The sequence below is a fragment of the Xyrauchen texanus genome, chromosome 49 (assembly GCF_025860055.1).
Source record: "Xyrauchen texanus isolate HMW12.3.18 chromosome 49, RBS_HiC_50CHRs, whole genome shotgun sequence".
In the NCBI taxonomy this organism is placed as follows: domain Eukaryota; kingdom Metazoa; phylum Chordata; class Actinopteri; order Cypriniformes; family Catostomidae; genus Xyrauchen; species Xyrauchen texanus.
The window spans coordinates 8,311,444-8,335,558 of NC_068324.1; the positions used below are offsets into that span (position 1 = coordinate 8,311,444).

At 36.6% G+C, this 24,115-nt stretch overlaps 2 protein-coding genes across 8 annotated transcripts in view; one reads left to right on the top strand and one right to left on the bottom strand.

Annotated features, from left to right (window-relative positions):
* Positions 1-1,344: 1,344 nt before the first annotated feature.
* LOC127640677 (olfactomedin-4-like) lies at positions 1,345-5,725 on the top strand. The gene is made up of 5 exons (XM_052123371.1): positions 1,345-1,464; positions 1,925-2,047; positions 2,611-2,829; positions 3,132-3,285; positions 4,003-5,725. The coding sequence occupies exons 1-5, from the start codon at positions 1,408-1,410 to the stop codon at positions 4,830-4,832; spliced, it is 1,383 nt and encodes a 460-aa protein (XP_051979331.1). The 5' UTR covers positions 1,345-1,407; the 3' UTR covers positions 4,833-5,725.
* A 216-nt stretch (positions 5,726-5,941) lies between these two features.
* ndrg4 (NDRG family member 4) overlaps positions 5,942-24,115 on the bottom strand; it is a 38,767-nt gene continuing 20,593 nt past the window's right edge. For 5 of the 7 annotated variants that reach the window (XM_052122905.1, XM_052122908.1, XM_052122907.1 and 2 more), the window contains 13 exons: positions 22,952-23,057; positions 18,498-18,618; positions 17,509-17,571; positions 17,298-17,358; positions 17,046-17,189; positions 16,261-16,364; positions 15,398-15,454; positions 15,259-15,310; positions 13,595-13,642; positions 13,469-13,504; positions 13,309-13,360; positions 12,636-12,674; positions 5,942-10,484 (listed from right to left, as the gene is read on the bottom strand). In XM_052122905.1, the coding sequence (XP_051978865.1) occupies positions 10,330-10,484; positions 12,636-12,674; positions 13,309-13,360; positions 13,469-13,504; positions 13,595-13,642; positions 15,259-15,310; positions 15,398-15,454; positions 16,261-16,364; positions 17,046-17,189; positions 17,298-17,358; positions 17,509-17,571; positions 18,498-18,618; positions 22,952-23,057 (1,038 nt within the window). In that variant the 3' untranslated portion in view covers positions 5,942-10,329. The remainder of the gene's footprint in view (positions 10,485-12,635; positions 12,675-13,308; positions 13,361-13,468; positions 13,505-13,594; positions 13,643-15,258; positions 15,311-15,397; positions 15,455-16,260; positions 16,365-17,045; positions 17,190-17,297; positions 17,359-17,508; positions 17,572-18,497; positions 18,619-22,951; positions 23,058-24,115) is intronic. The other 2 variants (XM_052122906.1, XM_052122911.1) reach the window with 1 other exon arrangement.

Below are 24,115 nucleotides of genomic sequence, written 5' to 3' on the forward strand. Positions count from 1 at the left end.
ACATCGCTTAATGCCCTGTTTGGGCTACTGAAATTCGCCCGGCTGAAAAGCCGTTACAGGGCAGTATGCTGTCAGAGCTGTCAGAGCCAAATCAAGTCCCTGGTCTGCGGCCTTGTCAGGGGTGTCCGCTTGAGCACGTAAGTGCCTTTTAATTTTTATTTTGAATTTTGAATTCTTTGACGTATTGTCTTCCTAGAACAGTTAAGGATCAGGGTGTGGGGGTCTGGGTCTGGGTAGCTCAGCGAATATTGACAATGACTACCACCCCTGGAGGTGCAAGTTCGAATCCAGGGTGTGCTGAGTGATTCCAGCCAGGTCTCCTAAGCAAACAAATTGGCTTGTTGCTAGGGAGGGTAGAGTCACATGGGGTAACCTCCTTGTGGTCATGATGAGTGGATCTCACTCGCAATGGGGCACGTGGTAACTTGTGTGGATCACAGAGAGTAGCATGTGCATCCCATGATGTAAGTGATGTAAAATGTGCTGATAGATGGTCTCAGAAGCGGAGGCAACTGTGACTTGTCCTCCGCCACCCGGATTGAGGTGAATAATTGCGCCACCACAAGGACATACTAAGAAATGGGAATTGGGCATTCCAAATTGGGTGAAGAATGGGATAAAAAAAATTGATCTGTGTGTATCGAATCTCACCGGTTTATGACAAAAAAGTATTAAAACCAGCAAAGTGTGCAGACCTTGCCGTTCACATGTCCGAACCTTGCATGGCATCACGTGACTCCCCAAATGTTGTTTCTTAATTTTTTACTCTTTACACTTTTCTGAAAAGCTTACACTAAAAAGGGTTCATTTTCACAACTTATACTATCTTGTCACAAACGTTTAAGGTGTGTTCAATAAACTGTGTCCTTTTACCTGGGCAATAACTGTGGAAATATTTCATAGTATTTTTGTAGCCAAGGTTTAAGGTTCGTGCCAATTCAAAATGTACTTTAAAAATACATCTACCCTGAGAAATATTCACTAGAGTACAAAGTGACAACTAGCCCCAATATCTCCTATATATTTTGTTCTGTTTTGTAAAGTACTGATTGACAATAAAGTTAACTTTAAACCCTTGGACTTTTGAATATGAAGAACAAATATTCAAGACAACTAATTCAGTTCAATATCAGTAAGACGGTTAGCAAAAGTTTATTACAATTTGAGCAAGTACTGTTGCAACAGATAATCTTACTATTTCCAAAAAAAACTAAAAAGAAGAAGTCTCGAACTGCTTTCTAACTTATTTCATCATATTTTCTCAGGTAAAAAAAAAAAAAAAAAAAAAAAGATTGTCTTACAAACTTTGTTCCTTTTTCTTTTTTCACATTTTGGCTTTAAAAACTTTGATGCTGACACACATGGTTGTATTTTGCTCCTGAGGTCTGAAACTTCCTATTCTCAGACATGGGTCAGTCTAATTTATTCATTTTGATGATTGCCATTCCTCAAATTTTCTCTCAGGTAAGAAAGAAAAAGTCCCTTTGACATATACAATTCAGACTCATATTAATGAATACTGTGTATTCCTACAACACAATACCTGTAAACATAAAAAACTAAATGTAGGCTATATAATATTGTGAAATATTTTAATGCATAAATCACACACTGTAAAAAGTAATAACATGCAAATATCACCTAGGACCTAGAATATTTCTACTTGATCTAAACCTTTAAAATGACTTTAGTTTGTCTAATCCAATGTTGTAAGGTTGATTCAATCGTATTAATTAAATATTTTTGACTTACATATAACCAGTTCATTTAGATGTTACCATATGAAGCACATATTTTAGGTTACCTGACAATTTTGTTTTTACAGTGCACTATAAAGTTTTTTAATCCAAACTTACAATTTAAAAACAATAATAATAATTTTGCATGTTTAATTATTTAATGTCCTGTAACTTGATCACGGCAGGCAGTGAAACAAAATGAATGTGTGTGCAACCTACAAAATTCCGATCCTGTTTTCCCTGAGAACACACTAGCTAAAGTACAGACTGCTGCTGCAGAATGCATTAAGGATATCACTTCAGAAAAGGTACAAAAACAGTTATTATATATATATATATGTGTGTGTATTATAAATGTTTATAAATATATGACTAAAATGCAAGAATACTAGTGACTTTTTACATTTTTATCTCTCAATCGAATACATTTAATTTACTCTTATTACTCTTCCAAACCCATTAGATCTCTTCTTCATGTAACACAAAAGATAGATATCAGAAAGTTAGCCTCAGTCACCATTTACTTTTAATGTAGCTTTCTTTCTTTTTTTTTTTATTCAAAAAAAGTGAATGGTTACTGAGGCTAAGTTTCTGCCTAAAATCTCCTTTTGTGTTCCACAGTAGAATGAAAGACATAGGGGTTTGGAATGGCATGAGGGTGAGTAAATTATTGCAAAATAAATTTTTGGGTTAAATAATTAAGTAATTTTAAAAATATAAATTTTTAAGTGAATGTAAGTTCACCACAGTTTTTTTTGTTTTTTTTATCACATTGGTTGTACTTTTCATCATTTGTAACTTATTAAACTAATAATTACAAAATTAATTTGATGTAAATATGAATGTAAAGAATGAATGTAAATGTCTGCAGATGACAGAAGTTGACAGACTTTTGCTTGGTCTACGACAACGTATCAAGCAACTTAATGAAAATGTGGTCACCCTGGAAAAAGAGGATGACAAAAATCTGTATGGGGCCATATCTCTGCGCATCATTGAGTTAGAATTAGCTGAGATTCTGACCCTCCTTAACACACTTAACAGAACCACCAGCAATTACCATCATCTTAGTATAGAGACTGCAGCTCAGGTACTTGCTTCACACTATGACACTATATTTATTGATTTATCACTGCCTAAAAAAATATGTAAAAAGTAGCCTATTAATGAAATGAATAGGGGCCACAAGGGGTCATTCATACCAAATGTATTTTTGTGACCCTTTTTTTTTTCAGTGTAAACATGCACTAGAAAGACATCTTTGTTGTGTCACGTCTCACTGTTTTTTCAGCATCTGAGTTCTGTTCTGTTCATTACACTTCATCTAACTTTGCAAGACCACATTTGGTCTGAAAGACCCTTGACAAGTGTTTGTTCATGCTCTTCTAAAAGCTTCAGGACATGACGGACATGATGGTGAACCTGGTCAAATTTGACAAGATGCAGGTGATAAAGAAAGAGCATGAGAACCAGCAGATTAAAAAAGACCTGGAAAAGTGTAAGAATGAGCGTAAGGCCACCTTACCACCCCCTACACTTTCGCCAGGTATGTGTCAGAGTTGTTTGGTTTGTTGTCCTAAAATCCGAAAGAGAATCAGCATTTTCCTTAGTAATTTCTAATGGGTGTTTATAAAAGTTGGTTTATAATGACAAAAAAAGTTTGACAGTCTGATCTCACACTCAAATTTTATTTTTTTTAAATGTCACTATCGTCAGTTTAACTCAATCCTCCCATTTTTATATTACTTAAAAAAATTATGTTACCAAAAGAACTTAAATCAACTGAATTAATTTAACAAAAAGTGTCTTGTCAGCTTTGCATAATCCATGTGTAAATGTTCTATGTCTTTATGGAAGATGAATATGAGGGGATAGACTTTTTAGTGTTTATTGTATTGTTATGTTGAGATTTAGAAGAATCTCTAACCTAAACCTTTAACCTAAACATAACCAATAGTGTTATAAAAAAATCAAATGAAAGGTAAATAAAACAGACATCCTTACCCGAAATCAACTGCTAAACCTAACTGACATAAGGAATATGATGGTTGTTTCAATTATTGTAGTCTGTATGTAGAAAATTGTTCCACCACAGAAATTTATTTAAATTCATATATTAAAAAAACCCGCTAAATACCCATTACAAATTCCTGTGGCAAATTAGCTTTCCAGATTTGTTTATAAATTGACATCATAACTGACCAGCTAGCCAGATCTGAAATGTTCCAATCTTAAATGTATGTCTTTCTTTGTATCTTTTTAGGTCACTGTGGTCTGGGTCAAATGGTCAATGTGTCGGGACCCAAAACATATTCCCTCACAAAATATGGAACCTCCTACCCTTACGGTGCTTGGGGTAGAGATGTAAACCCTGCCCCAGGAGATGAGAAGAAGTACTGGCTGGTGGTGCTGTCCTCTAGTAATGTATATGGCCACTACGTCCGCCAGTACAGTACTATGAGTACTCTTTTATTAGGTTTAGGACCTGCAGATACATACATATCAAGCTCCAACCCCACAACTAACACAATTCAGGGGCCAAACATGGTCATGTATGGCAATGCGCTCTATTATAACTGTTATAACACGATGTCCGTCTGTCGGTTCAATATGACGACTCGCACTGTCAGTAATGTGGCACTACCTAAGGATGCAGGTTACAACAGTAAGTTTCCGTTTGGACTTCTTGGAGTACCATACAGCTATACCGACATGGATTTTGCCACAGATGAATCCAATTTATATGTTATATACGCAACTACAGGCAACTTCGGAAATGTGGTTATCACTAAACTTGAGACTAGTACTCCACCAGTTTTGGGCCAAACTTGGTACACTTCTCTGCACAAAACAACAGCCACAAACACCTTCATTGTATGCGGTGTGCTTTATGCGACTCGTTATATCGATAAAGAAACAGAACAGATCTTTTATTCTTTTGACACCAAAACCAATGAGGAGCACTATGATTTGAAAATTCACATTAGGAAGATGCAGACCAATATTGAGTATCTGAATTATGACCCCAGAGATCACTTGCTGTACGTGTACAGTGATGGCTACATTGTAACCTATGAGGTCATGTTTCAGTAAGTTTGCAGAGAACTTTACAGCAATTTCGCAGAACAGCATTTGCGCATCCAAGATCGCAGTTTATTATAAAAATATATATAAAAAAACAGTAATTCATACTGTTAGGTACCCGGATGGTATAATATTTCTGGTGGATTTTAGAAGTGTGCATCCAAGTATGCTTTTTATTCGAGTTTTGCCTACAATCCCTTGTGATATGGAAGAAGCAGAGTTTGCGGTAGATCCCTTTCCACTTTTTCAGTTGTTGCGGGAAATGCATGGATTTTAAATGTAAGAGTTCAAAGATTATATTAAATTTCAATGAAGATTACGAATTTAGCTAAATGCTAACTCTTAAATGCAAACAATATGCAACAAAGGAGTCTGCATTATCAAGACCAGTGTTGGGTTACTCAAAAAGTTATCTATTACAAATGACTTCTTTACAATTGTAATCAGATAACTATAATGTTTGGTTCATTGAAAAATAAATCACATTACTAATTACCTTAAAGTTACTTTCTAAACACTTTTCACAGAACCCAAGTAATGAACTAAAGATTATTTGAAAGACTGTAACGTAATCTGATTACAAAAATTAAAAATGTAATGTGCTACACAATTCTTTTTTTAAATAGAAATGCAATTTGATTACAGTAACTAATTACTTCGCACTTAGATTACATCCAACACTGATCAAGACACGTTGATGATGTTGTAATGCAAGTGTACTGTCTTACTCCAAAATATGTACTTTCCCATCAGGACATACAGTTCATTTAGTGTGTCGTAGAAGTATGTGAATTGGGATGCACCCTATGAATATGATTTCTTCAATCTTTGAAATGCTTGGCTTTGTTTTGTGAGTTGATGAAATTCACTGATGTATCGCAAATTTCTTGAAATAAAGTACAGCAATGGTTATGAAATGTGCTGGATTTCTGTTGCAGATAAATATATCATATTTTCACATGTAGCAGAGGCTATTATCCAAAACAGCATTTATTCCCCCCAGTAAATGAGTGCCCTGGGAATTGAACCCATGACCTTGTTGTTATTAGCGCCATGCTCTACCAGCTGAGCTACAGAAAATATGAAAAGCACACCACTCAAACAAAAGATTATCTGCTTTTATATGTCCATTTTTATTTGTTGCATGTTCAGCTTTTTTTAAGTACACAGACAATGACAGCTTGTATATAGATGCACATATTACATAAACACATTAGTCTTAATTTTGTTTATTATAGCAAAGCAGGTTAAGATTGAATCCTACCATTTCTTTACACATATTTTTAACAACCAGCCTCCCTTCCAAAAAATAAAGAAAAATACACAAAGAATGTATTGCTTAGTATAAAACGATGTCTAGTTGTAACAACAGTGATCATATTATTATTAATATTCATTGAGTGTTCACAAGAAAAGATGCAACACGTGGTTAAATAAGAATTATTATATTATCAAAAGAGGAACTCAAGGGAATCATAAATTAACTGTTCTACACGACAAGGCTAGTGGTAGAGACCTATTTTTAGATTTATGCCCAAAAAACTGTGTAGAACATAGATTGAGAAGGAAAGGGATGCAAGGGAAGGTAAGGTGTGGCACGTCGAACTGGTGCGAGCCCTGATTGGAGTACAAATGAAAAGATATGGGGCCACATTGACAATACTTGACAGCACTTTCAAAGGACAAAATACATTCAGGGACCCTAGGCAGAGATCAGGGATTGGGGAAAAGTGCACCCTTGAAAGGTGGGCTAGTGATATCCTCTTCATCTAATAAGAGCTAACACGGCATACTTCAGACAGGAAATAAAGGAAAACGACACAAACATAAGGTTGCATTAATCAATCAATACTGGGGAAGAACTTATGTTTGTCCATTTAGTCTTTAGAAGGATACCAATCCATTTTTATTTACTTTTCCCTGGTTTTGCTAGTTTAAAGACGGTAAAAAAAAAAAAAAAAAAAATTACTGGAAAAAAAAAAAAAACTAAAATATTGATTAAAAACATGATTTTTTTTACAGTGCAATGACCCTGAACACTGTACATCATCAAGCCATTCTCTTTTTCCATCTCTCCCTCTCTTTCACATCTTGTAATCCATATCATTAATTTCTCTCTTTGTACAGTATCTACAGTAACCTGCGCCCAGCTTTGCATGGAGTGAGGTAATCACGATGCGTTGCGTGGGTCGATAGCCCTTTGGGGGCAACTGGACGTGTATGTGAGAGACGGGGCACATTGTGTTTTTAAGGATTGGGATTATTGGTAGTGGGATTTGCCCTACATTCTGAGCTTGGAGCAACACGCTCCAGAAAGCCCCGCCCCTTACAGACACACACACAGGAAACACCCCTGAAAAATGTTGCAATGTGTGCTTCCTAGTGGAAGAAGCTGCAGGAAATTGACATTCAATAAGTGTGAGTGTACAATGGAAATGGTTCCTCGACACTCTTTCAACCATCCTTTGTCAATGTAATCAGGCAGCTGCGCCAGCCAATCAGCTCTAAGCTCATGTCAGTCACTTACATAATTTAACACCATCAATCCACATTTTTAGTGTCTGCTGTACTTTTTCTACAATTATTTGTGCTGTTGCTAAACAAAGCAACACTATATTTACCAGTTCTTTGTAAAATACCACAAAAAAAAAAAGGCAATGTGAATGGAAAGGGCTAAATTATGAAATAAGCATGCACTTTGTGGCCGTAATCTTATTTAAACACCTGAATATATCGTGATTGTAATAAATGTGAAGCTTACTGTGTTATTTATGTGTATAAGTTGCGTGCGAGTTTTGTGTGCGTGCTTACAAAAGCTCTGTTCCCTTGCAGAGCCCAGCCCTCTTCGGGGAGTGTGTGTGCATGTACACTGGCGGCCAAGGGTTTGGAATAATGTACAGATTTTGCTCTTATGAAAAGAAGTTAGTACTTATAGTTATATTCACCAAAGTGGCATTCAACTGATCACAATTTATAGTCAGGACATTAATAATGTGAAAAATTACTATTAAAATTAGAAGTTTTTTCAGAACTTTTTAACTACTTCAAAGTGTTCTCATCAAAAAAATCCTCCACATGCAGCAATGACAGCTTTGCAGATCCTTGTTATTCTAGTTGAAAGTTTGTCCAGATACTCAGGTGACATTTCACCCCACACTTCTTGTTGCACTTGCCATAGATGTGTCTGTCTAACAGTGTAGCTGATCCCACAAAAGCTCAATGGGGTTAAAATCCATAACACTCTTTTCCGATGATCTGTTGTCCAATATCTGTTTCTTTGCCTACTCTAACATTGTCTTTTTCCGTTGTGAAAAAGTGGCTTTTTCTTTGCAATTCTTCCCATAAGTCCAGCACCCCTGAGTCTTCTCTTTACTGTTGTTCATGAAACTGGTGTTGAGTGGGTAGAATTCAATGAAGCTGTCAGCTGAGGACATGTGAGGTGTCCATTTCTCAAACTAGAGACTCTGATGTACTTATCCTCTTGTTTAGTTGTTCATCTGGTCCTTCCACATCTCTTTCTGTCCTTGTTAGAGCCAGTTGTCCTGTGTCTTTTAAGACTGTCGTGTACACCTTTTGTATGAAATCATAATATAGCCTTCATTCCTCAAAACAATGATTGACTGACGAGTTTCTAGAGAAAGCGCTTTCTTTTTTTGCCATTTTTGACCTAATATTGACCTTAACACATGCCAGTCTATTGCATACTGTGGCAACTCAAAAACAAACACAAATACTATGTTAAGCTTCATTTAATAAACTAAATAGCTTTAAACTGTGTTTGATATAATGGCAAGTGATTTTCTATAACCAAATTAGCAATTTAGCATGATTACTCAAGGATAAGGTGTTGGAGTGATGGCTGCTGGAAATGGGGCCTGTCTAGATTTGATCAAAAATGACTTTTTTCAAATAGTGAAAGTGCAGTTTTTTACATCAGTAATGTCCTGACTATACATTGTGATCAGTTGAATGCCACTTTGGTGAATTAAAGTATCAATTTCCTTCCGAAACAGCAAAATCTGTACATTATTCCAAACTTTTGGCCACCAATGTATGTTTGTGTGCATTTGTTTCAGTAGCTTTGGTATATTCTTCGTGCAGGGCTAGGTGCTGTAAGGGAAGTGGAAAGCGTTGAGCCTACACTTCTAAAGCCTAAATGCAACTAACTGCAAACCACACAGGCTCTGCCTCAGTCGACAGTTCCAGTTTGGTTTGGGTCAGAAGCTGATTGTCTATAAAAGGGAGACTGTAAGAACCAATCCCAGGCAAAGCCACCTTCATAGGACAGAAAGTGCACACTACTATAAGTAGGGTACTAGTGTTGTATGTCTTCTTTGATTATCTGAAAGTGTGCTTGATTATACTAGTGCATAGTGTGAAAGTAACGACTAAATATAGCATTTTAGCAAACCTGTCCTGACCAGGCGTGATGCAATAAAACAATAAACGATACAGGCAATTTCTTATATGTTATGCTGAGAAACCAGTTAAATAAAATATAAATGTGAAGCGCAATAAGATGTTATGTCAGTCGCTTGGTTTCCATTCCTGGAAACAGAATGTTATTGGTCCAAAACCTCACTTTTTCATGTAGCAATTTCTAACCGGTCTCATAGAAGTGGGTAACTATACCTGTAGTTTCCTGGTGAAATGAACACTAGAGGCGCTAAAACAACAATGACTTTTATTTCCTTTCACACAAATCACGAGTAAAAGGGCAGAATATCAGTTAATAAACACGTACTTTTCACCCTGTTTCTCACACAAAGCTGTCTTATGATATCAAAACACTTACTATAATGTCTGACTCCTAACAATACATTTTAAACATTTGCATAACATAATCAACTAAATTTACAAGCATTCATAATCGAGGTAACTCAACTGATCGTGTTACACTTGCGATGCACAGTACTAAGGAACGAGACCCGAAGACCACACAAGCCTAAAAATGAGTCATAAAAGTAACACAAAATGACGTGATACTGTAGCTTTAGTAATTGACGATAGAAACTCTGCACCTGGTTAGGACACGGTGTACCGATGTGTAATAAATATTGTTTATAAATATGTGGTAATACATACACTCCTAAAGACTGAATGAGCTGAGACGATTAGCCGAAAGCTGCTGTTCATTGGTTGAAAGACTTTTGCCCTCTTTGACAATACAATTGCTTCGATTTCGCTCAAGACAGAGAGGGAGAGCATTTATAACATGGCAACAAATGTCACTCTTTTAAGACCCCCTACCACCCTTCCTCTTTTTCTTGCTTTGTTTCATACTCTTCTTCTGACATGACTGGTGATAAGAAACCGTGTTACAAAGTCGGGAGAACCAAACACTGTTCTAAAGGGTAGAAGGACATCAAGTCTTTGTTTTACAGGTTAAGACAGCTAACACTGAAAAACAAAAATGAGAGAAAAAGACATGGAAAATATTCTTCTCAGACCTTCTTTTCATGTTGTGCCTCTCTAAATGTGTGCGTGTGAGGAAGTGAATGCAGGCTCAGCAGGAAACTTCCATGGTGTGGCTGACCTGGCCGACGCCCTCGCCACTATCGGAGTGTGTGCATGCGCGGTTGCGAGAACCATCCACGGAGCCGGCACTGGTCAGAGAGGCTGTTCGTGACCGAGCCAGACGGGTCATACTGGCTGAAGGCACTGAGAGAAAGAGAGGAAATGTTGAATACTCATTCCATATCCAAAAGTGAATTTGTCCAGGCTGTATGACATGTTGCAGAAAAGGCAGGGATGAAATGCTTGAGATTTTTCTTGGGATAATTTTAGCTTTAAGCTAATTACATTACTATAAATACTTCAGACTGGCTCAAAACCAACTTAATAAGCCTCCATACAGATTCTTGGCATCTAAGTGCCTTTGTTTTCACTAGAAAAATAATATTCTTAAAGGGATAGTTCACTCAAAAATTTAAATTCTTTTTTCTTCTGCAGAACAGAAATTAAGAATTTTAGAAGAATATTTCAGCTCTGTTGGTCCTCACAATGCAAATGAACGGTGGCCAGAAATTTGAAACTCCAAAAAGCACATAAAGGCAGCATAAAAGTAATCCATACGACTCCAGTGGTTAAATCAATGTCTTCAGAAGTGTTATGATATGTGTGGTTATTGAAGTCCTTTTTTACTATAAAATCTCTACTTTCACTTCCCAATTTTCTTCTTTTGTTTCATGTTGACTCACATTCTTGGTTCATTTCATCACTCAATGGAGAGGGTTGGTCAAAGGTGGAGATTTATAGAAAAAGAGAAATAAAATGTTTATGTGTTACTCACCCATAGCTATGATATAGTTTCTGAAGATTTAGATTAAACACTGGAGTCCCATAGATTACTTTTATGCCGCCTTTATGTGCTTTTTGAGCTTCAAAGTTCTGGCCGCAATTCACTTGCATTGAATTTTCCTTTTTGGGTGAACTATTCCATTAATCAGTATTTTTGTTTTCAGTAGAATTACTACCATCCATACAACATTACGTTTTTGCTTCTTACCCCATTGGTAAATGTTTTTTTTTTTAAGCATAAACCTCATTATATTTGTTAGATTAATGCTTAAAAGGAGAAGAAAAAAAATCTGCAAAAGGAATAAGAAAATGTACTTAATTCTAAATATATTCACTGAAAATAAGTATTTTCCTTCTCAAGTAAATGTATATTGTTTTAAGGATGTTTATATGTTTTTACTGGAAAGCAAGATTTTTGTCATTTTTTTTTTTTACATTATTAGATTGAAACTAGTCCTATTGAGCCTTCCAATTCTTGATGTTGCCATTTTTTAAAGCAGGATATATTTTAACAGGTTCTTGCAGAACTCTTAAAGATTTCCAACAAATACTGTCGAATAGCAAGTTTCTGTATCTGACCATTTTAAATATAATTCTGAGAGAAAAGATCACTCTACTGTGCATGTCATGTTCCTGAAAGTAAAAATAATGATTTAGTCTAATGTTTTTGAAATATAATTTAAGGTGCACGAAGTAATTCTGTTTGTTTTGCTGGTCGATACAACAGTGATTTAGGACTTTATAGTCAGTGGCGGAGCTAGTGGGTACAAAGATGATTTCACCTCTAAAGAACTAAATTCTGCCTAAAAAATGACCAAAAAAAATTCTAAAACAGCAATTGCGAGTGAGAGCCCGATGACATAAAAATGCTGCTTGAACATTTCTGTGCCACCACAGACTGATCGCTTGCCCCTGCCTGGCCACCCTTTGAAAAACTCCTGGCTTCGCCCCGGTTTATAGTGAGAGTTATCAGTTTTCAAATATCGATACTATTGTAGAAATACCCTTTTGGCTGAAGTAATCAAAAGTGTCCAATAAAGGGCCCGTTGCTGAGGTAATGTGGGTGGTATTCAAATTATCTCAACATGGTAACCACCATGAGGGGGAAATTTCATCTCATGTGAGTGTGCATCATTTAAAAATATGTCAAATGTACTATTCACTTCTTAAAGTGTAGATCGTTAAGTAGAATATACTTAGTGCACCATTTACAATCACATAATATTAACACACACGCCTGACATTTGGAAATAATTGCCATGCAGATCATGAGAGGGCATTCGATGAATGCAGTGTGCAAAAGAGCAAAGCACGTTTATTCACCAGAGGAAAAATCACTGATCAATAAAGAAATGGAATGAATGGAAATATCAGTCTGGGACAGGTAAATACAGAAATCAATCATGGTCAACCAAAAAAATCAAGGGATTACAAGAGTAAACTACACGTATCATCTGAATGATGACTTGGGGTGAGGAAGAGGGGCAGGAGTGAACAGGAAGTAGGAAGTACCTGGCCCCCCACTCATTCTCCGATCCTTTACATAAGCAACTGAGGAAGGGCAGGGAAATACACATAAGGTACAGATTACAACAAATACATCTCTACACACACACACACACACACACACACACACACACACAGAAATGTTTACTTGGCTTAATAGGGACAAACCATAGACTTCTACCTTTTAACATAAAGCTAGTCATAATTACCATATGGCAGCCTATTCCTAACCCATAATCATATAGTAAATTTTTTTAGGGGGGAAAAAAACACAATTTACAGTACTTTATTTATTAATCAGTTTTTCAAATACAGAAGTCCCCATGTTCTCAAAAGACGTTTTGTTAGATTTAGCTCAGTTTTGGGGACAAGTTTGCCACCTACATTAACTAACTCCAAGTTCACACAAACTAATACGCATTTCCATACTCTCACTGAAGTCTCAACAAATAGAAACACATGGGAGAGAGAGAGACAATACTGGATTCAACTGGCAACACAATTATAATAATCGGAGACTGAATGGAAAGGGACACTGGGTTTACATGGGTAGATTGGTTTAGAGGTAGATTGCCGTAGTAGAATTGATTGATTTCTTGATTGCTGGAGGTGCAGACTTCACCAAACAGCATCGTGAATTATTGAACTGATAATAAAAAGATTTTTTAATTAGACTTACTGTAACCCATCCCCTGCAGAAAGTACTTGAATGCCTCTGTGAGTTTTCCAGGCTGTAGTAATCAAAACATTAAACATAATATGAATCAATAAAAAAAAAAACATAATCAGTATCTTTAACTGAAGCATTTATTAGAGTAACCATAGTCAAGAAATCTCACCTGTGTAATCTGAGGCATTCCACCAGAGTCAGCCATCTAAAACAAAGCAAATAATATGTCATTTCAGAAATGTCGCAATTTGTGGGCCAAACGAGTCTGAAAAGTGTTTTTTTTCTGTTCTCTTGCCTTCAGGAATGTGGTGTTGGTTGGATCCAGCTTGGAATTGCACTCAACCTGAGAACATAGAACATTAGCTTGAAAAACACTGTACATCATGCTAACAGAGATTTATAACACATATATAATACACTTTTTTTTTATTGAGTTTTTTTTTTGTTGCCATTTTTGACCTAATATTGACCTCGAGACATTTCAGTCTATTGCATACTGTGGCATCTCAAAAACAAACACAAAGACAATGTTAAGGTTCAGTTAACAAAACAAATATCTTTCATCTGTGTTTGATATAATGTCAAGTGATTTTCTAGTACCAAATTAGCAATTTAGCATGATTACTCAAGGATAAGGTGTTGGAGTGATGGTAATGGGGTCTGTCTAGATTTGATAAAAATTACTTACGTGATGGTGCTGTTGTTTACATCAATAATGTCCTGACTATACTTTGTGGTCAGGTGAATGCCACTTTGGTGAATTAAAGTACCAAATACCTTCCGAAACAGCAACATCTGGCCACCAGTGTGTGTGTGTGTGTGTGTGTGTGTGTGTGTGTGTGTGTGTGTGTGTATATATATATATATATATATATATATATATATATATATATATATATATATATATATATAAAATCTTAAATAGCCTCTCTCTCACTATATGTACACACACACTAACATATATTATACTGTATGTATAGGAAATTTTTTTAGGTTACAAACTGGTAAATACAAGGGTATTATGCTATAAATGTGGTTTATAAGGACATTTATAGCATAATTTAACTTGCTTAAAAAAACATCATACTGAACATCATGCAGAAAGTTTGTGAGTGTTCTTGAGGCATGACCCAGTGAATGCAAAACTGCAGAGATGAATCATATTCCATTCCACACTTTGAAAAAAGGATGGACACTCTCTCTGTAATTCTCCTCATGATTCTAATGACAACTCAAAATAGTAGCAGAGATGAGTCTGAGTGTATTCAAGAAAAAAAAATGGACTTGAGAATTGACTTATTCTAGGGCCAGGCAAATCCCTGTTCCCATTGTTACCCATTAATTTATTTACTATGGGAAAATGTTCCAATTGACTGGGGATTCACTCTGTGTGTCTGATAAGAAGTGATGGGGTAGTGGCCCAGCTTTCATATGCTAGATTAAAGGGCTTTGCCAGGTTAAACATAAGAGCATACAAGCTGGCAAAGCCCAAGACTTCAACCCAGGCCAGTGCCATCAGCTCCAACGAGACAACCGGAGCTGAGGAAGAGGGATGAAGAGAGAACGCCAGGAGGAGGCAAACAGAGGAAGCAAGAGGCATGGAGATTCAATTAGGCTGTCACTAGATGACAAAACACTTCCTCTTTGTAGTTTGCCAGTTATGCCACAGAGGCGACACATGAGGGGGCATAGACAAGATAAGAGACTGTTTGGTAGGAGGGAAGCTTAAAGAAAAAATGTACCCCCAGCCCCCCAATGTTGTTACAAACCCATATGACTTTCTTCCATGGAAAATAAAAGGCGATATTTTACCTTGCATCTCCTTTTATGTCCCACAGAAGAAAGAAAGTTACACGGGTTTGGAGCAACACGAGTGAGTGAGAAAATGGTGAGAAAAATCTAATTTTGGGTGCATTATTGATAAAAAAAATGGACGGATGAGAAAAGACAAAAACTCACCACTCCCTCCTCAGCCGGAGCATTATCTCCAACGACCAACATGACCGGGCACCTGCAAGAAACTGAATTTGTCAAACTCTCTGATCACACAGGCATATGTAAATGAGATTAGTGAGGCTTTATTTAAGTTAGTCTTCACCTCAGGGTCTTGGCGTTCAACACAGAGCCACTGCGGTTCATTTCCAAATCTCTGCGGCTGAGAAAAAGAGATTTTCATACGTTCAAACCAAGTCCTTTACCAAACATACATTTTATTTCTTCTCATGCATTTTGCATAGTTTTATGTAAATTTTAAAGGAATAGTTCACCCAAAACGGAAAATTCTCATCATTTACTCACCTTCATGCCATCCCAGATGTGTATGACTTTCTTTCTTCAGCAGAACACAAAGTTCTAAAGATTTTTAGAAGAATATCTCAGCTCTGTAGGTCCTTACAATACAAGCAAATGGGTGCCAACATTTTGGCACTCCAAAAATCACACAAGTCAGCATAAAAGTAATCCATACTCCAGTGGTTACTTCTTCAGAAGTGATATGATAGGTGTGGGTGAGACACAGATCAATATTTATAATTTTTGCAGAAATTCTACTCCCTGTCCATTATGCATAAAGAATGTGAATCACCAAAAACAGAAGAAGAAGAATGTGAAAGTTAAAGTGGAGACCGACTGAGCAGGGAGGAGAATTTCTAGTAAAAATTGATTTAAATATTGATCTGTTTCTCGCATACACCTATCATATCACTTCTGAAGTCATTGATTCAACCACTTGAGTCTTATAGATTACGTTGATGCTGACTTGTGTGATTTTTGGAGTGTCAAAATTTTGGCACCCATTCACTTGCATTGTATGGAACAAAAGAGCTGAAAAATTCTTCTAAAATCTTAATTTGTGTTCTGCAGAAGTTAGAATGTCATACACATCTAGGATGGCATAAGATTGAATAAATGATGAGATAATTTTACATTTTGGGTGAACTATTCCTTTAATGAGGCAATTACCTGTTGTACATGTTCCAGAAGAGCTGTAGGTTGAACTGATTTACAGTGTTATTGATCTGTTGACGGTAGCTCTGTACAACCTCTGTGTTGTTCATAAGCTCTTCCTGTAATTCAAACACAGCTAAATGTGTTATTTACATATGAAAATAATTACAAAAGTATTAATACTAACATTACATGCGGTGTAGTTCAACAGTCTGATTTCACTTCTGAAAATGTTAGCTAAATATTTAGCTCAAGATTTCCATTTAACATTATATATATTTTTTAGATTTAGATTTAAGTTTTAAATGTATATATGTACTAAATAATAGCTATTTTTAGGTATCATGGACATTTTTTAATTGTGATTATCAGTCTTGGAAAAGTCTTGTACATTTCTATAGTGAATATAAATGTTTTTGTTATGCACAGCTCTAAACCTCTTCATTGGCTAAAATTAATCTTTACAATCTCTATAAAATTATTTATAAACATCCTTATCGAGTAATCACAAACAACTAAAAAAGACATGGAAATTCACAAGTAAAAAAGTGTACCCTATATTAAATATAGGCTATACAAAATGAGAAATTTGAAAGCTGCACAATTTAAAACAAGGTTGACATGGATAAGGCCAATAGTTGTGTGCATAATTTATTTTAAGCTTTGAAATGTATTTTCTAAAGTAACTAAATGCTTGTATCTAGAGCTCAAAGTAAGAAATATACCTCCCACTAACTTCTGCCCATGAACATTGTACTAACATTAGAGCATTTGTTGTTTTATATCCATTATTATTGTACCTGGCTGAAGAGGTGGGACAATACAGTGTCTGGTAAAGCACTGGTGAGTCCAGACAATTTTGTTGCGGCCCAGTCGATCCAGCCTTTTCCATTGGGATCAATGTTGAGAAGAACAAGACCTTCCACGAGATCAGGAAAAATCAACTATTGGGAGAAATCAGGATTGAATTACTATGTTGAATGCACACAAACCGAGCATTCAGCAAACTTTATACATTGTAAGTCATAATAAGTTGTCAAAGATTTAAGAACCGCAAATTTGGCAAGGATATAGGCACCAGCTCCAACTCCAATTCCCACAATGCTCTTGAAGCTAGAGAAAAGAGATCAAAGCAGAATTTAAATGAGGAAATTTAAACAGAAATCCAATGATATTTGAAATCAAAGAATTTGAAATTGGAATTTCGTTGGACTTTGCACAACAAGACTGCTTGAACTTGAAGTATAATCTGACCACACTCACCCAAAGTGCTGCACCACACTAGGAAGCATCCCAGCGAGCTGATCCATGGTGGGGTACTGGTGCCTGGTAGTAACAAGCCCAGAAAAAGCATATTTTGAAAAATATCTTGAGTTGTCCTGAGAGGTTAACCAACATCTTCTGTTAAATGTAGGTCTGTCGATTTAACGTGTTAATTCAGTGCAATTAATTCTATTAAAAATTAACGCAATTAATCATGTCCCCAGACCATAATAAGGAAGATTACTGAGAAATTCAAGCTTGAAGTACCACCTGCTTTCTCCAAGGGTCAGTAAATGAAACTTCAGCTGTAATGGCAATGCGCAGTTTTTACAAAGAGCAAAACAACCCTTCAGCAGATAGCACAGCACGAGGATAAATTCTTGCGCTCAATGCACAGCTTGATAGAGCTCATATACGAACTAAGGGATCTCAAGGTATGTTCTTCTAAGTATTAAACTAGGTTTGCCTTGACTCAGCGACCTAAATATGGTATGTTTATGACGTGATGCAACCAAAGCGAAATGCTCCAAAAGCATCCGTCTGACGCAGGTGTACATTGACGGGTCATAATAAATCTCTGACTGACTGACAAATTCACTTGCAAAATGGATTGCTGTGAACTGTATGCCAACGATTGGCTTATGTTCAATAATAGCAGCTTTTGTATTGTCTTATCAATGATAACTCCTCTGACACAATAATGTAATGCATTTTAATTATCTGAATCCTTATATATATGTGTATATATATATATATATATATATATATATATATATATATATATATATATATATATATATATATATATAAATATATAGTAAATATTTAAAGATATCTATTTATCATTATATATTTAATTAATGTTATTTGAGGGGCTTTTTCAGCAAATAGGTTTATATGCAATTAATTTAATTAATTAATCTGTATAAAAATGTTAATTGATTGACAGCCCTTGTTAAATGGCTAATAATGGTGTGTTTTTGCCTTACCCTTGTGGCATCTGTGGGGCACCAATCTGTTGGCCTGGGGCATCCACATGGCACACCACAAAATGCTTGGTGATCTCCAGCATGTCTTCATTGTGGAAGAATGTGTTGAAGCACAACTTGTCTGCTCAGATCGAGAGAGAGAGAGAGAGAGAGAGAGAGAGAAATATGTATGAATATATTTTATTAAGACTGGAAATAAAGACGCAATAAGACATTTATTTTTGTTTTGCAAAAATACGATACAATAGCAGTCTTGGACTTTACAATGACTCTTATAGCTGCAGCACAATATATACATTTTCATTAAAGCAACTGTTTATGTTGATGGCATTATAGTAATACCCTATTTTTTCTATCTTTATGTCCGACCAATGTTAGATTAGGGGAGTGTTCAAGAAACAATCATTATTTTTGCAATTCTGTTTGATGACGCTAACGGCACATAAATTACACACAAATTAAAGTGGAAAAAATGACTTTGTGCACCTTTAAAATGTATGGAAGTGGAAAATGGCCTCATTGGATATTTTTACGTCACATTACACATTATATATCAATACCGATTTGGAGCAGTTCTGAAAATCAGCTTCCCTTCCCATCTCTCCCGCTACAGTTGTTGGCCTACTTAAATTATAAAATAAAGAAACAAAACAGCTTGAGTGTTCTAGCTAACTCCTTAAGCGGGACTTATAATAATCATTCTATAATGTGCCATCTCATCTAATCAACAGCAAATGGTGTTTTGGCAGGTCTTGAAGCTATTAAATGCATTTAATGAATAAATTAGTCTCCATTTAGGCTCTCATTAACCAGACCTCTAAAATCGGATTTCTGAAATTGTCTTTGGTGATGGTTTGAAACCTAAAGAAGAAAACTTGCCGGAGAATTCAGGGCTGTGCAAGTAGTGCCGCATCATGACATGAATCTTGTCGCCAGATTATCTGCCCTACTCCGTATTGCTCACTTTGTATTTTTTTATATAGGGCAGTGTCTCCTTTCGGTGGTCTGGGTCTCGCTCTCTCACACTGAGTCATGTTTCGCGAAATCACGTGTCATAATAGAGAAAGGCCCTGCATACTAATGCATGTATCCGCAGCGGAGAAGAGAGACACAGTTACTCCATGCCGCAGTGATGACCTTCCTCCTACCCTGCGTGATGGGTATGTTTTTCTGACCTACATATTGCTCTTTCTCTCTCTCACTTTTTTAAATGTTGTAATTTTATTGTCTTTTATATATTTTATTTATTATATCTTTTTTAAAATTACATTTAATATATACACTACTGGTCAAAATTTATGAAACACTCTTTATTTAAAAAAAAAAAAAAATGTCTTCACATTTTAGAATAATAGCAAAGTCATCTAAACTATGAAGTAACATAATTGGATTTATGGGAATTATGTTGTGACTAAACAAAATCCAAAATAAATCAAAATTGTGTCATATTTATCATCTTCAAAGTAGTCACCATTTGCCTAGATTTTGCAGACATGTACTCTTGACATTCTCTCAATCAACTTCTTGAGGTATCACCCTGAGATGCTTTTTAAACAGTATTGAAGGAGTTCCCATCTATGTTGGGCACTTATTGGCTGCTTTTCTTTATTATTTGGTCCAAGTCATAAATTTCAAAAACAGTTTTGTAATTAAATAAATTAATGTGGTGGCAAAATTATATTTTTGTCTACAAAACTAATTTCAAACATTTAAGCATATACCTTCATATCAAAAGATTTTTAAGATCATGAGAAACATTTCAGTCAAGTGTTTCAAAACCTTTGACCGGTAGAGTGTGTGTGTGTGTGTGTGTGTGTGTGTGTGTGTATATATATATATATATATATATATATATATATATATATATAGTATATATATACAGTATATATATATTACACATATGAATATATTATAAAAAACATAAAATATAAATATACAGTAGGCCTAATATATAAATAAAATACATAAATGTTAGTTCCAGTCCTCGAATCTGATTGGACGAGAGACGTTCCTTGAGCACTGATGGACTGACGCCATCAGCACTCGGACGCTTCACTGTGTTCTTCACTCCGCTTGTGTTCATGCCGTTCTAAACTAAAGTGTAAGAGCAGTGCAGTTGTGTTAAGAGCTACAGTACTGTACATGTCTCTTTTTACATGTTTTTTTTTTTTACATTACATATGTTAGCCAGCAGGTGGTGGCAAAAGATACTTTTTGTGTGTAATATGAGCCAGTTTGGTGATGTGACGTAAATCCGCATCAGCTAGTGTTTACATACAACAGCTCTTCATGATTGCTTGTATTACTACTACATTACTAAACCTAGGAAATAGCTTTAAACAAACAACTTCAGCATTATGGCTCATCACAGCTGAGAGATGATTATAGACTGATTAATTACACATCTCTAGGCGCTTACCTCTTACCAGAGTTTCCACATTGGAGAGGACGTGCTGTTTCTACAGTGAATGACTCTTGCGCATCGGCTACCACGAAATATGGAAAAGTAGTGTCCAAGTGGGGGAGTGGCAACAGGTGATTGCACACACTCATATCTCTCACTCTCTCTCTCTCTCTTTCTCTCTGTCTCTCACAACTACACACACACACACACACACATCCATTCATCCATCCTTGTTTATCCAATAACTTGTATTTCTGAAGTGACATTTTTGAATTACTAATGAAGGCTTGGATGCATCATTTGGTTTGAACCAGCAACGGCAGATTCTGATCCGTCGCACAAGAAAGTAGTTCCATTATTTTCCTCATTTTTTAAAATGTACTTGTTCATTGAGCTAAGTAGCTAAGCACTTGTTCAAGTTGCTAAGAAAAGCAACAATATAGTATAAAATAATAATAAAGTAATTATGAACATTTTAAACAGGATATATAAATCTGTAGCTAGTTTGTACAACTAATCTCTAATACAAGCCTTTTGTGTTTTCACCTTTTTTATCATTTGTGTTTCTTATGACTTTTTATAGATTCTTTTATTTTTACCAGCTTCAGCACTGTCCCATTTGCATATCTGAGATCACCTGCCACCTGAGTTCAATCCCGTCTCACACTGAACATGATCTTTTAAAAAAACTTATAAACTGCAGTCAGCTGGCATCCAAATGACACCTCTGATCACAGCCCACACACATCACTTCCAGAGCAATGCTCTTTGAATTTGCATAGATGTAAAAGCGCACACACACACTAACACACAAACATGTTGTGTTGTTTGTACAGATGGAGAAATTAACTCCAGATCAATGCTTGAAGACAGATGATGCAGAGGAAATTGTGTTGCTTCGGGTACTGGAGGGCTTTGTTCACCTTGGTTGTACGTACAAACACACACACACACACACACACACACACACACACACACACACACACACATATATACATATATATATATATATATATATATATATATATATACATATATATATATATATATATACATACACACACACACACACACACTCACACACACATATACAACAACAACAACCGCCATTCACCACTAAGTGCTTGTGCCAGGCTATGTGCACGTTTAGACCACGTGAAGTGTCGAACGCCCGCTGGCAGGAGGTCACGGGACAGATCCAACAGGTGACACGGGTCGACTGACTGAGATGACTGGCTGATGCACCACCTGTGCCCCCTACTGTGCCAACTTGCTGTGCTTTAGCAAGTTGGCACCCGGCGCTCTGCTCGTTGTTGTGAGCGTCGCTCCTCTGCCCTCCGTTGTTGTTGGAAGGTGACTGCCTCCAACTGGCCAGTAGCGTCCTTCACAAGCCTCCTACAAAGAGTCCGATCTTGACACCGCTGGTACCAGTCATCGGCAAGTCCACTCAGCTCCACATCCTGCTGTACCACATCACTCCATCTCTTCTCTAGCCCGTGCCACGGCCGCTTAGCCCCCTCTATCCGGCCGAACAAAAGCTGTTTAGGCATGCGGTGGCTGGACATGCGGGCTACATGACCCAGCCAACGCAACCTTGCCAGCAGGAGGAGCTCACCGATGGGACTTTGTCCACATCTTTCAAGGATTTGTGAGCTCCTCACACAATCCAGTCTGGTTAAACCCAGGATGGATCTTCGGCAGGCCAGCCTAAATGTTTCTAACCGGCGAAGATGTTCCATTAAGGGGGTCCACGTTTCGCAAGCATAGAGAAGGGAGGGAATGACCGTGGCCAAGAATACCTGAAGCTTCGTGCAGAGTGACAAACCGGGTAACTTCCACACAGCGTTACGCAACTGATGAAAAGATAATGCCGCTCGACTGATTCGGAGTGAGACCTCTGCTGTCAAACCGGAGCTGGTCAGAAGCACACTGCCCAGGTATGGATAACACTCCACTCTCTCCACAACTGCCCCATCACCAATTTCACACATACACACACACACACACACACACACACACACACTACACACACAACAATCAGTTTACTTACGGTTGAGCCCAACATCATGGAAGGTCAGGATAGCTGGCTTGTTGCCCTTGGGAGCCCCGCGGATCACCACGTGCAACATCCCATAAGGGGTTTCAATGTCGTGTTCCTACAAAACAAAAACAACCGTTTCAGAAAATTCAGACCGGAATGGTCCGGATGGGTCTTGGCTTGTCCTGCATGGTCACTGACCCAAAACAGATCTCTTGAGTGGCCTGAACCTTTCAGTTCTGGTTTAGCAGACCAAAAAATACCCCCAAAATGATAAATGTTTTGGGATTTGATGTTTCTTTTTTATGTTCATACTGTATTATATAGGGTAAATACAGGTAAACTGGGAAACATCATGATCATTTTGAATTGCTGTTGTTTTATGCATGATCCACTTTGTGTCATATAGTTTAGATATTAGTTTAGGATGACCTTAATCTTGCCTGACATATGATTAAGCTTAAATGTCCCACATTACCCATTTTCACCATATATACAGTATACTCCATCTATCTGTCTATCTATCTATCTATCTATCTATCTATCTATCTATCTATCTATCTATCTATCTATCTATCTATCTATCTATCTATCTATCTATCTATCTATCTATCTATCTATCTATCTAACTGTCTGTATCTATTAAACATATATTACCTATTTGTAGGGTGAAAGACAAAGTTTTTCAATTTACCTCAATTCCGCCTATTTGTAATGTTGTTGTGTATATTTGATTCACCGAAACAGAAGAATTATTTGAATTGCAGTAGTCGGCTGTAACAACATAAGTCCTATGTAAACACTCGTAAACAAAAAGAATACAATAAAAAGTGACAGAGTTAGAAAACAAGACTGATATATCTTTAATTAGAGTGTCTGATCCCAGATTAATGCACACATTCTTATAATGCAATACCATTCGCCAGTTCCAAAGGCATTTTAATCTGTGCTAACCCACATTAAGTCTCAGGCTTATTCTGAGCGGGGGAGCAATGGATGTATATATTTTTCATTCCAAAAGATTATTTCAGCATATCTAGCTTTTCTTTCCATAGTCATACTCAAAAATCCTGGCAGTCACCTTGCAGGCAGCACACTTCAGAGGCAAACCACTTTTATGCTTAATGCAATTCGAGGCAGAGACGGGGGAAAAAAAATCTCCCGTGAGGTTTAAGC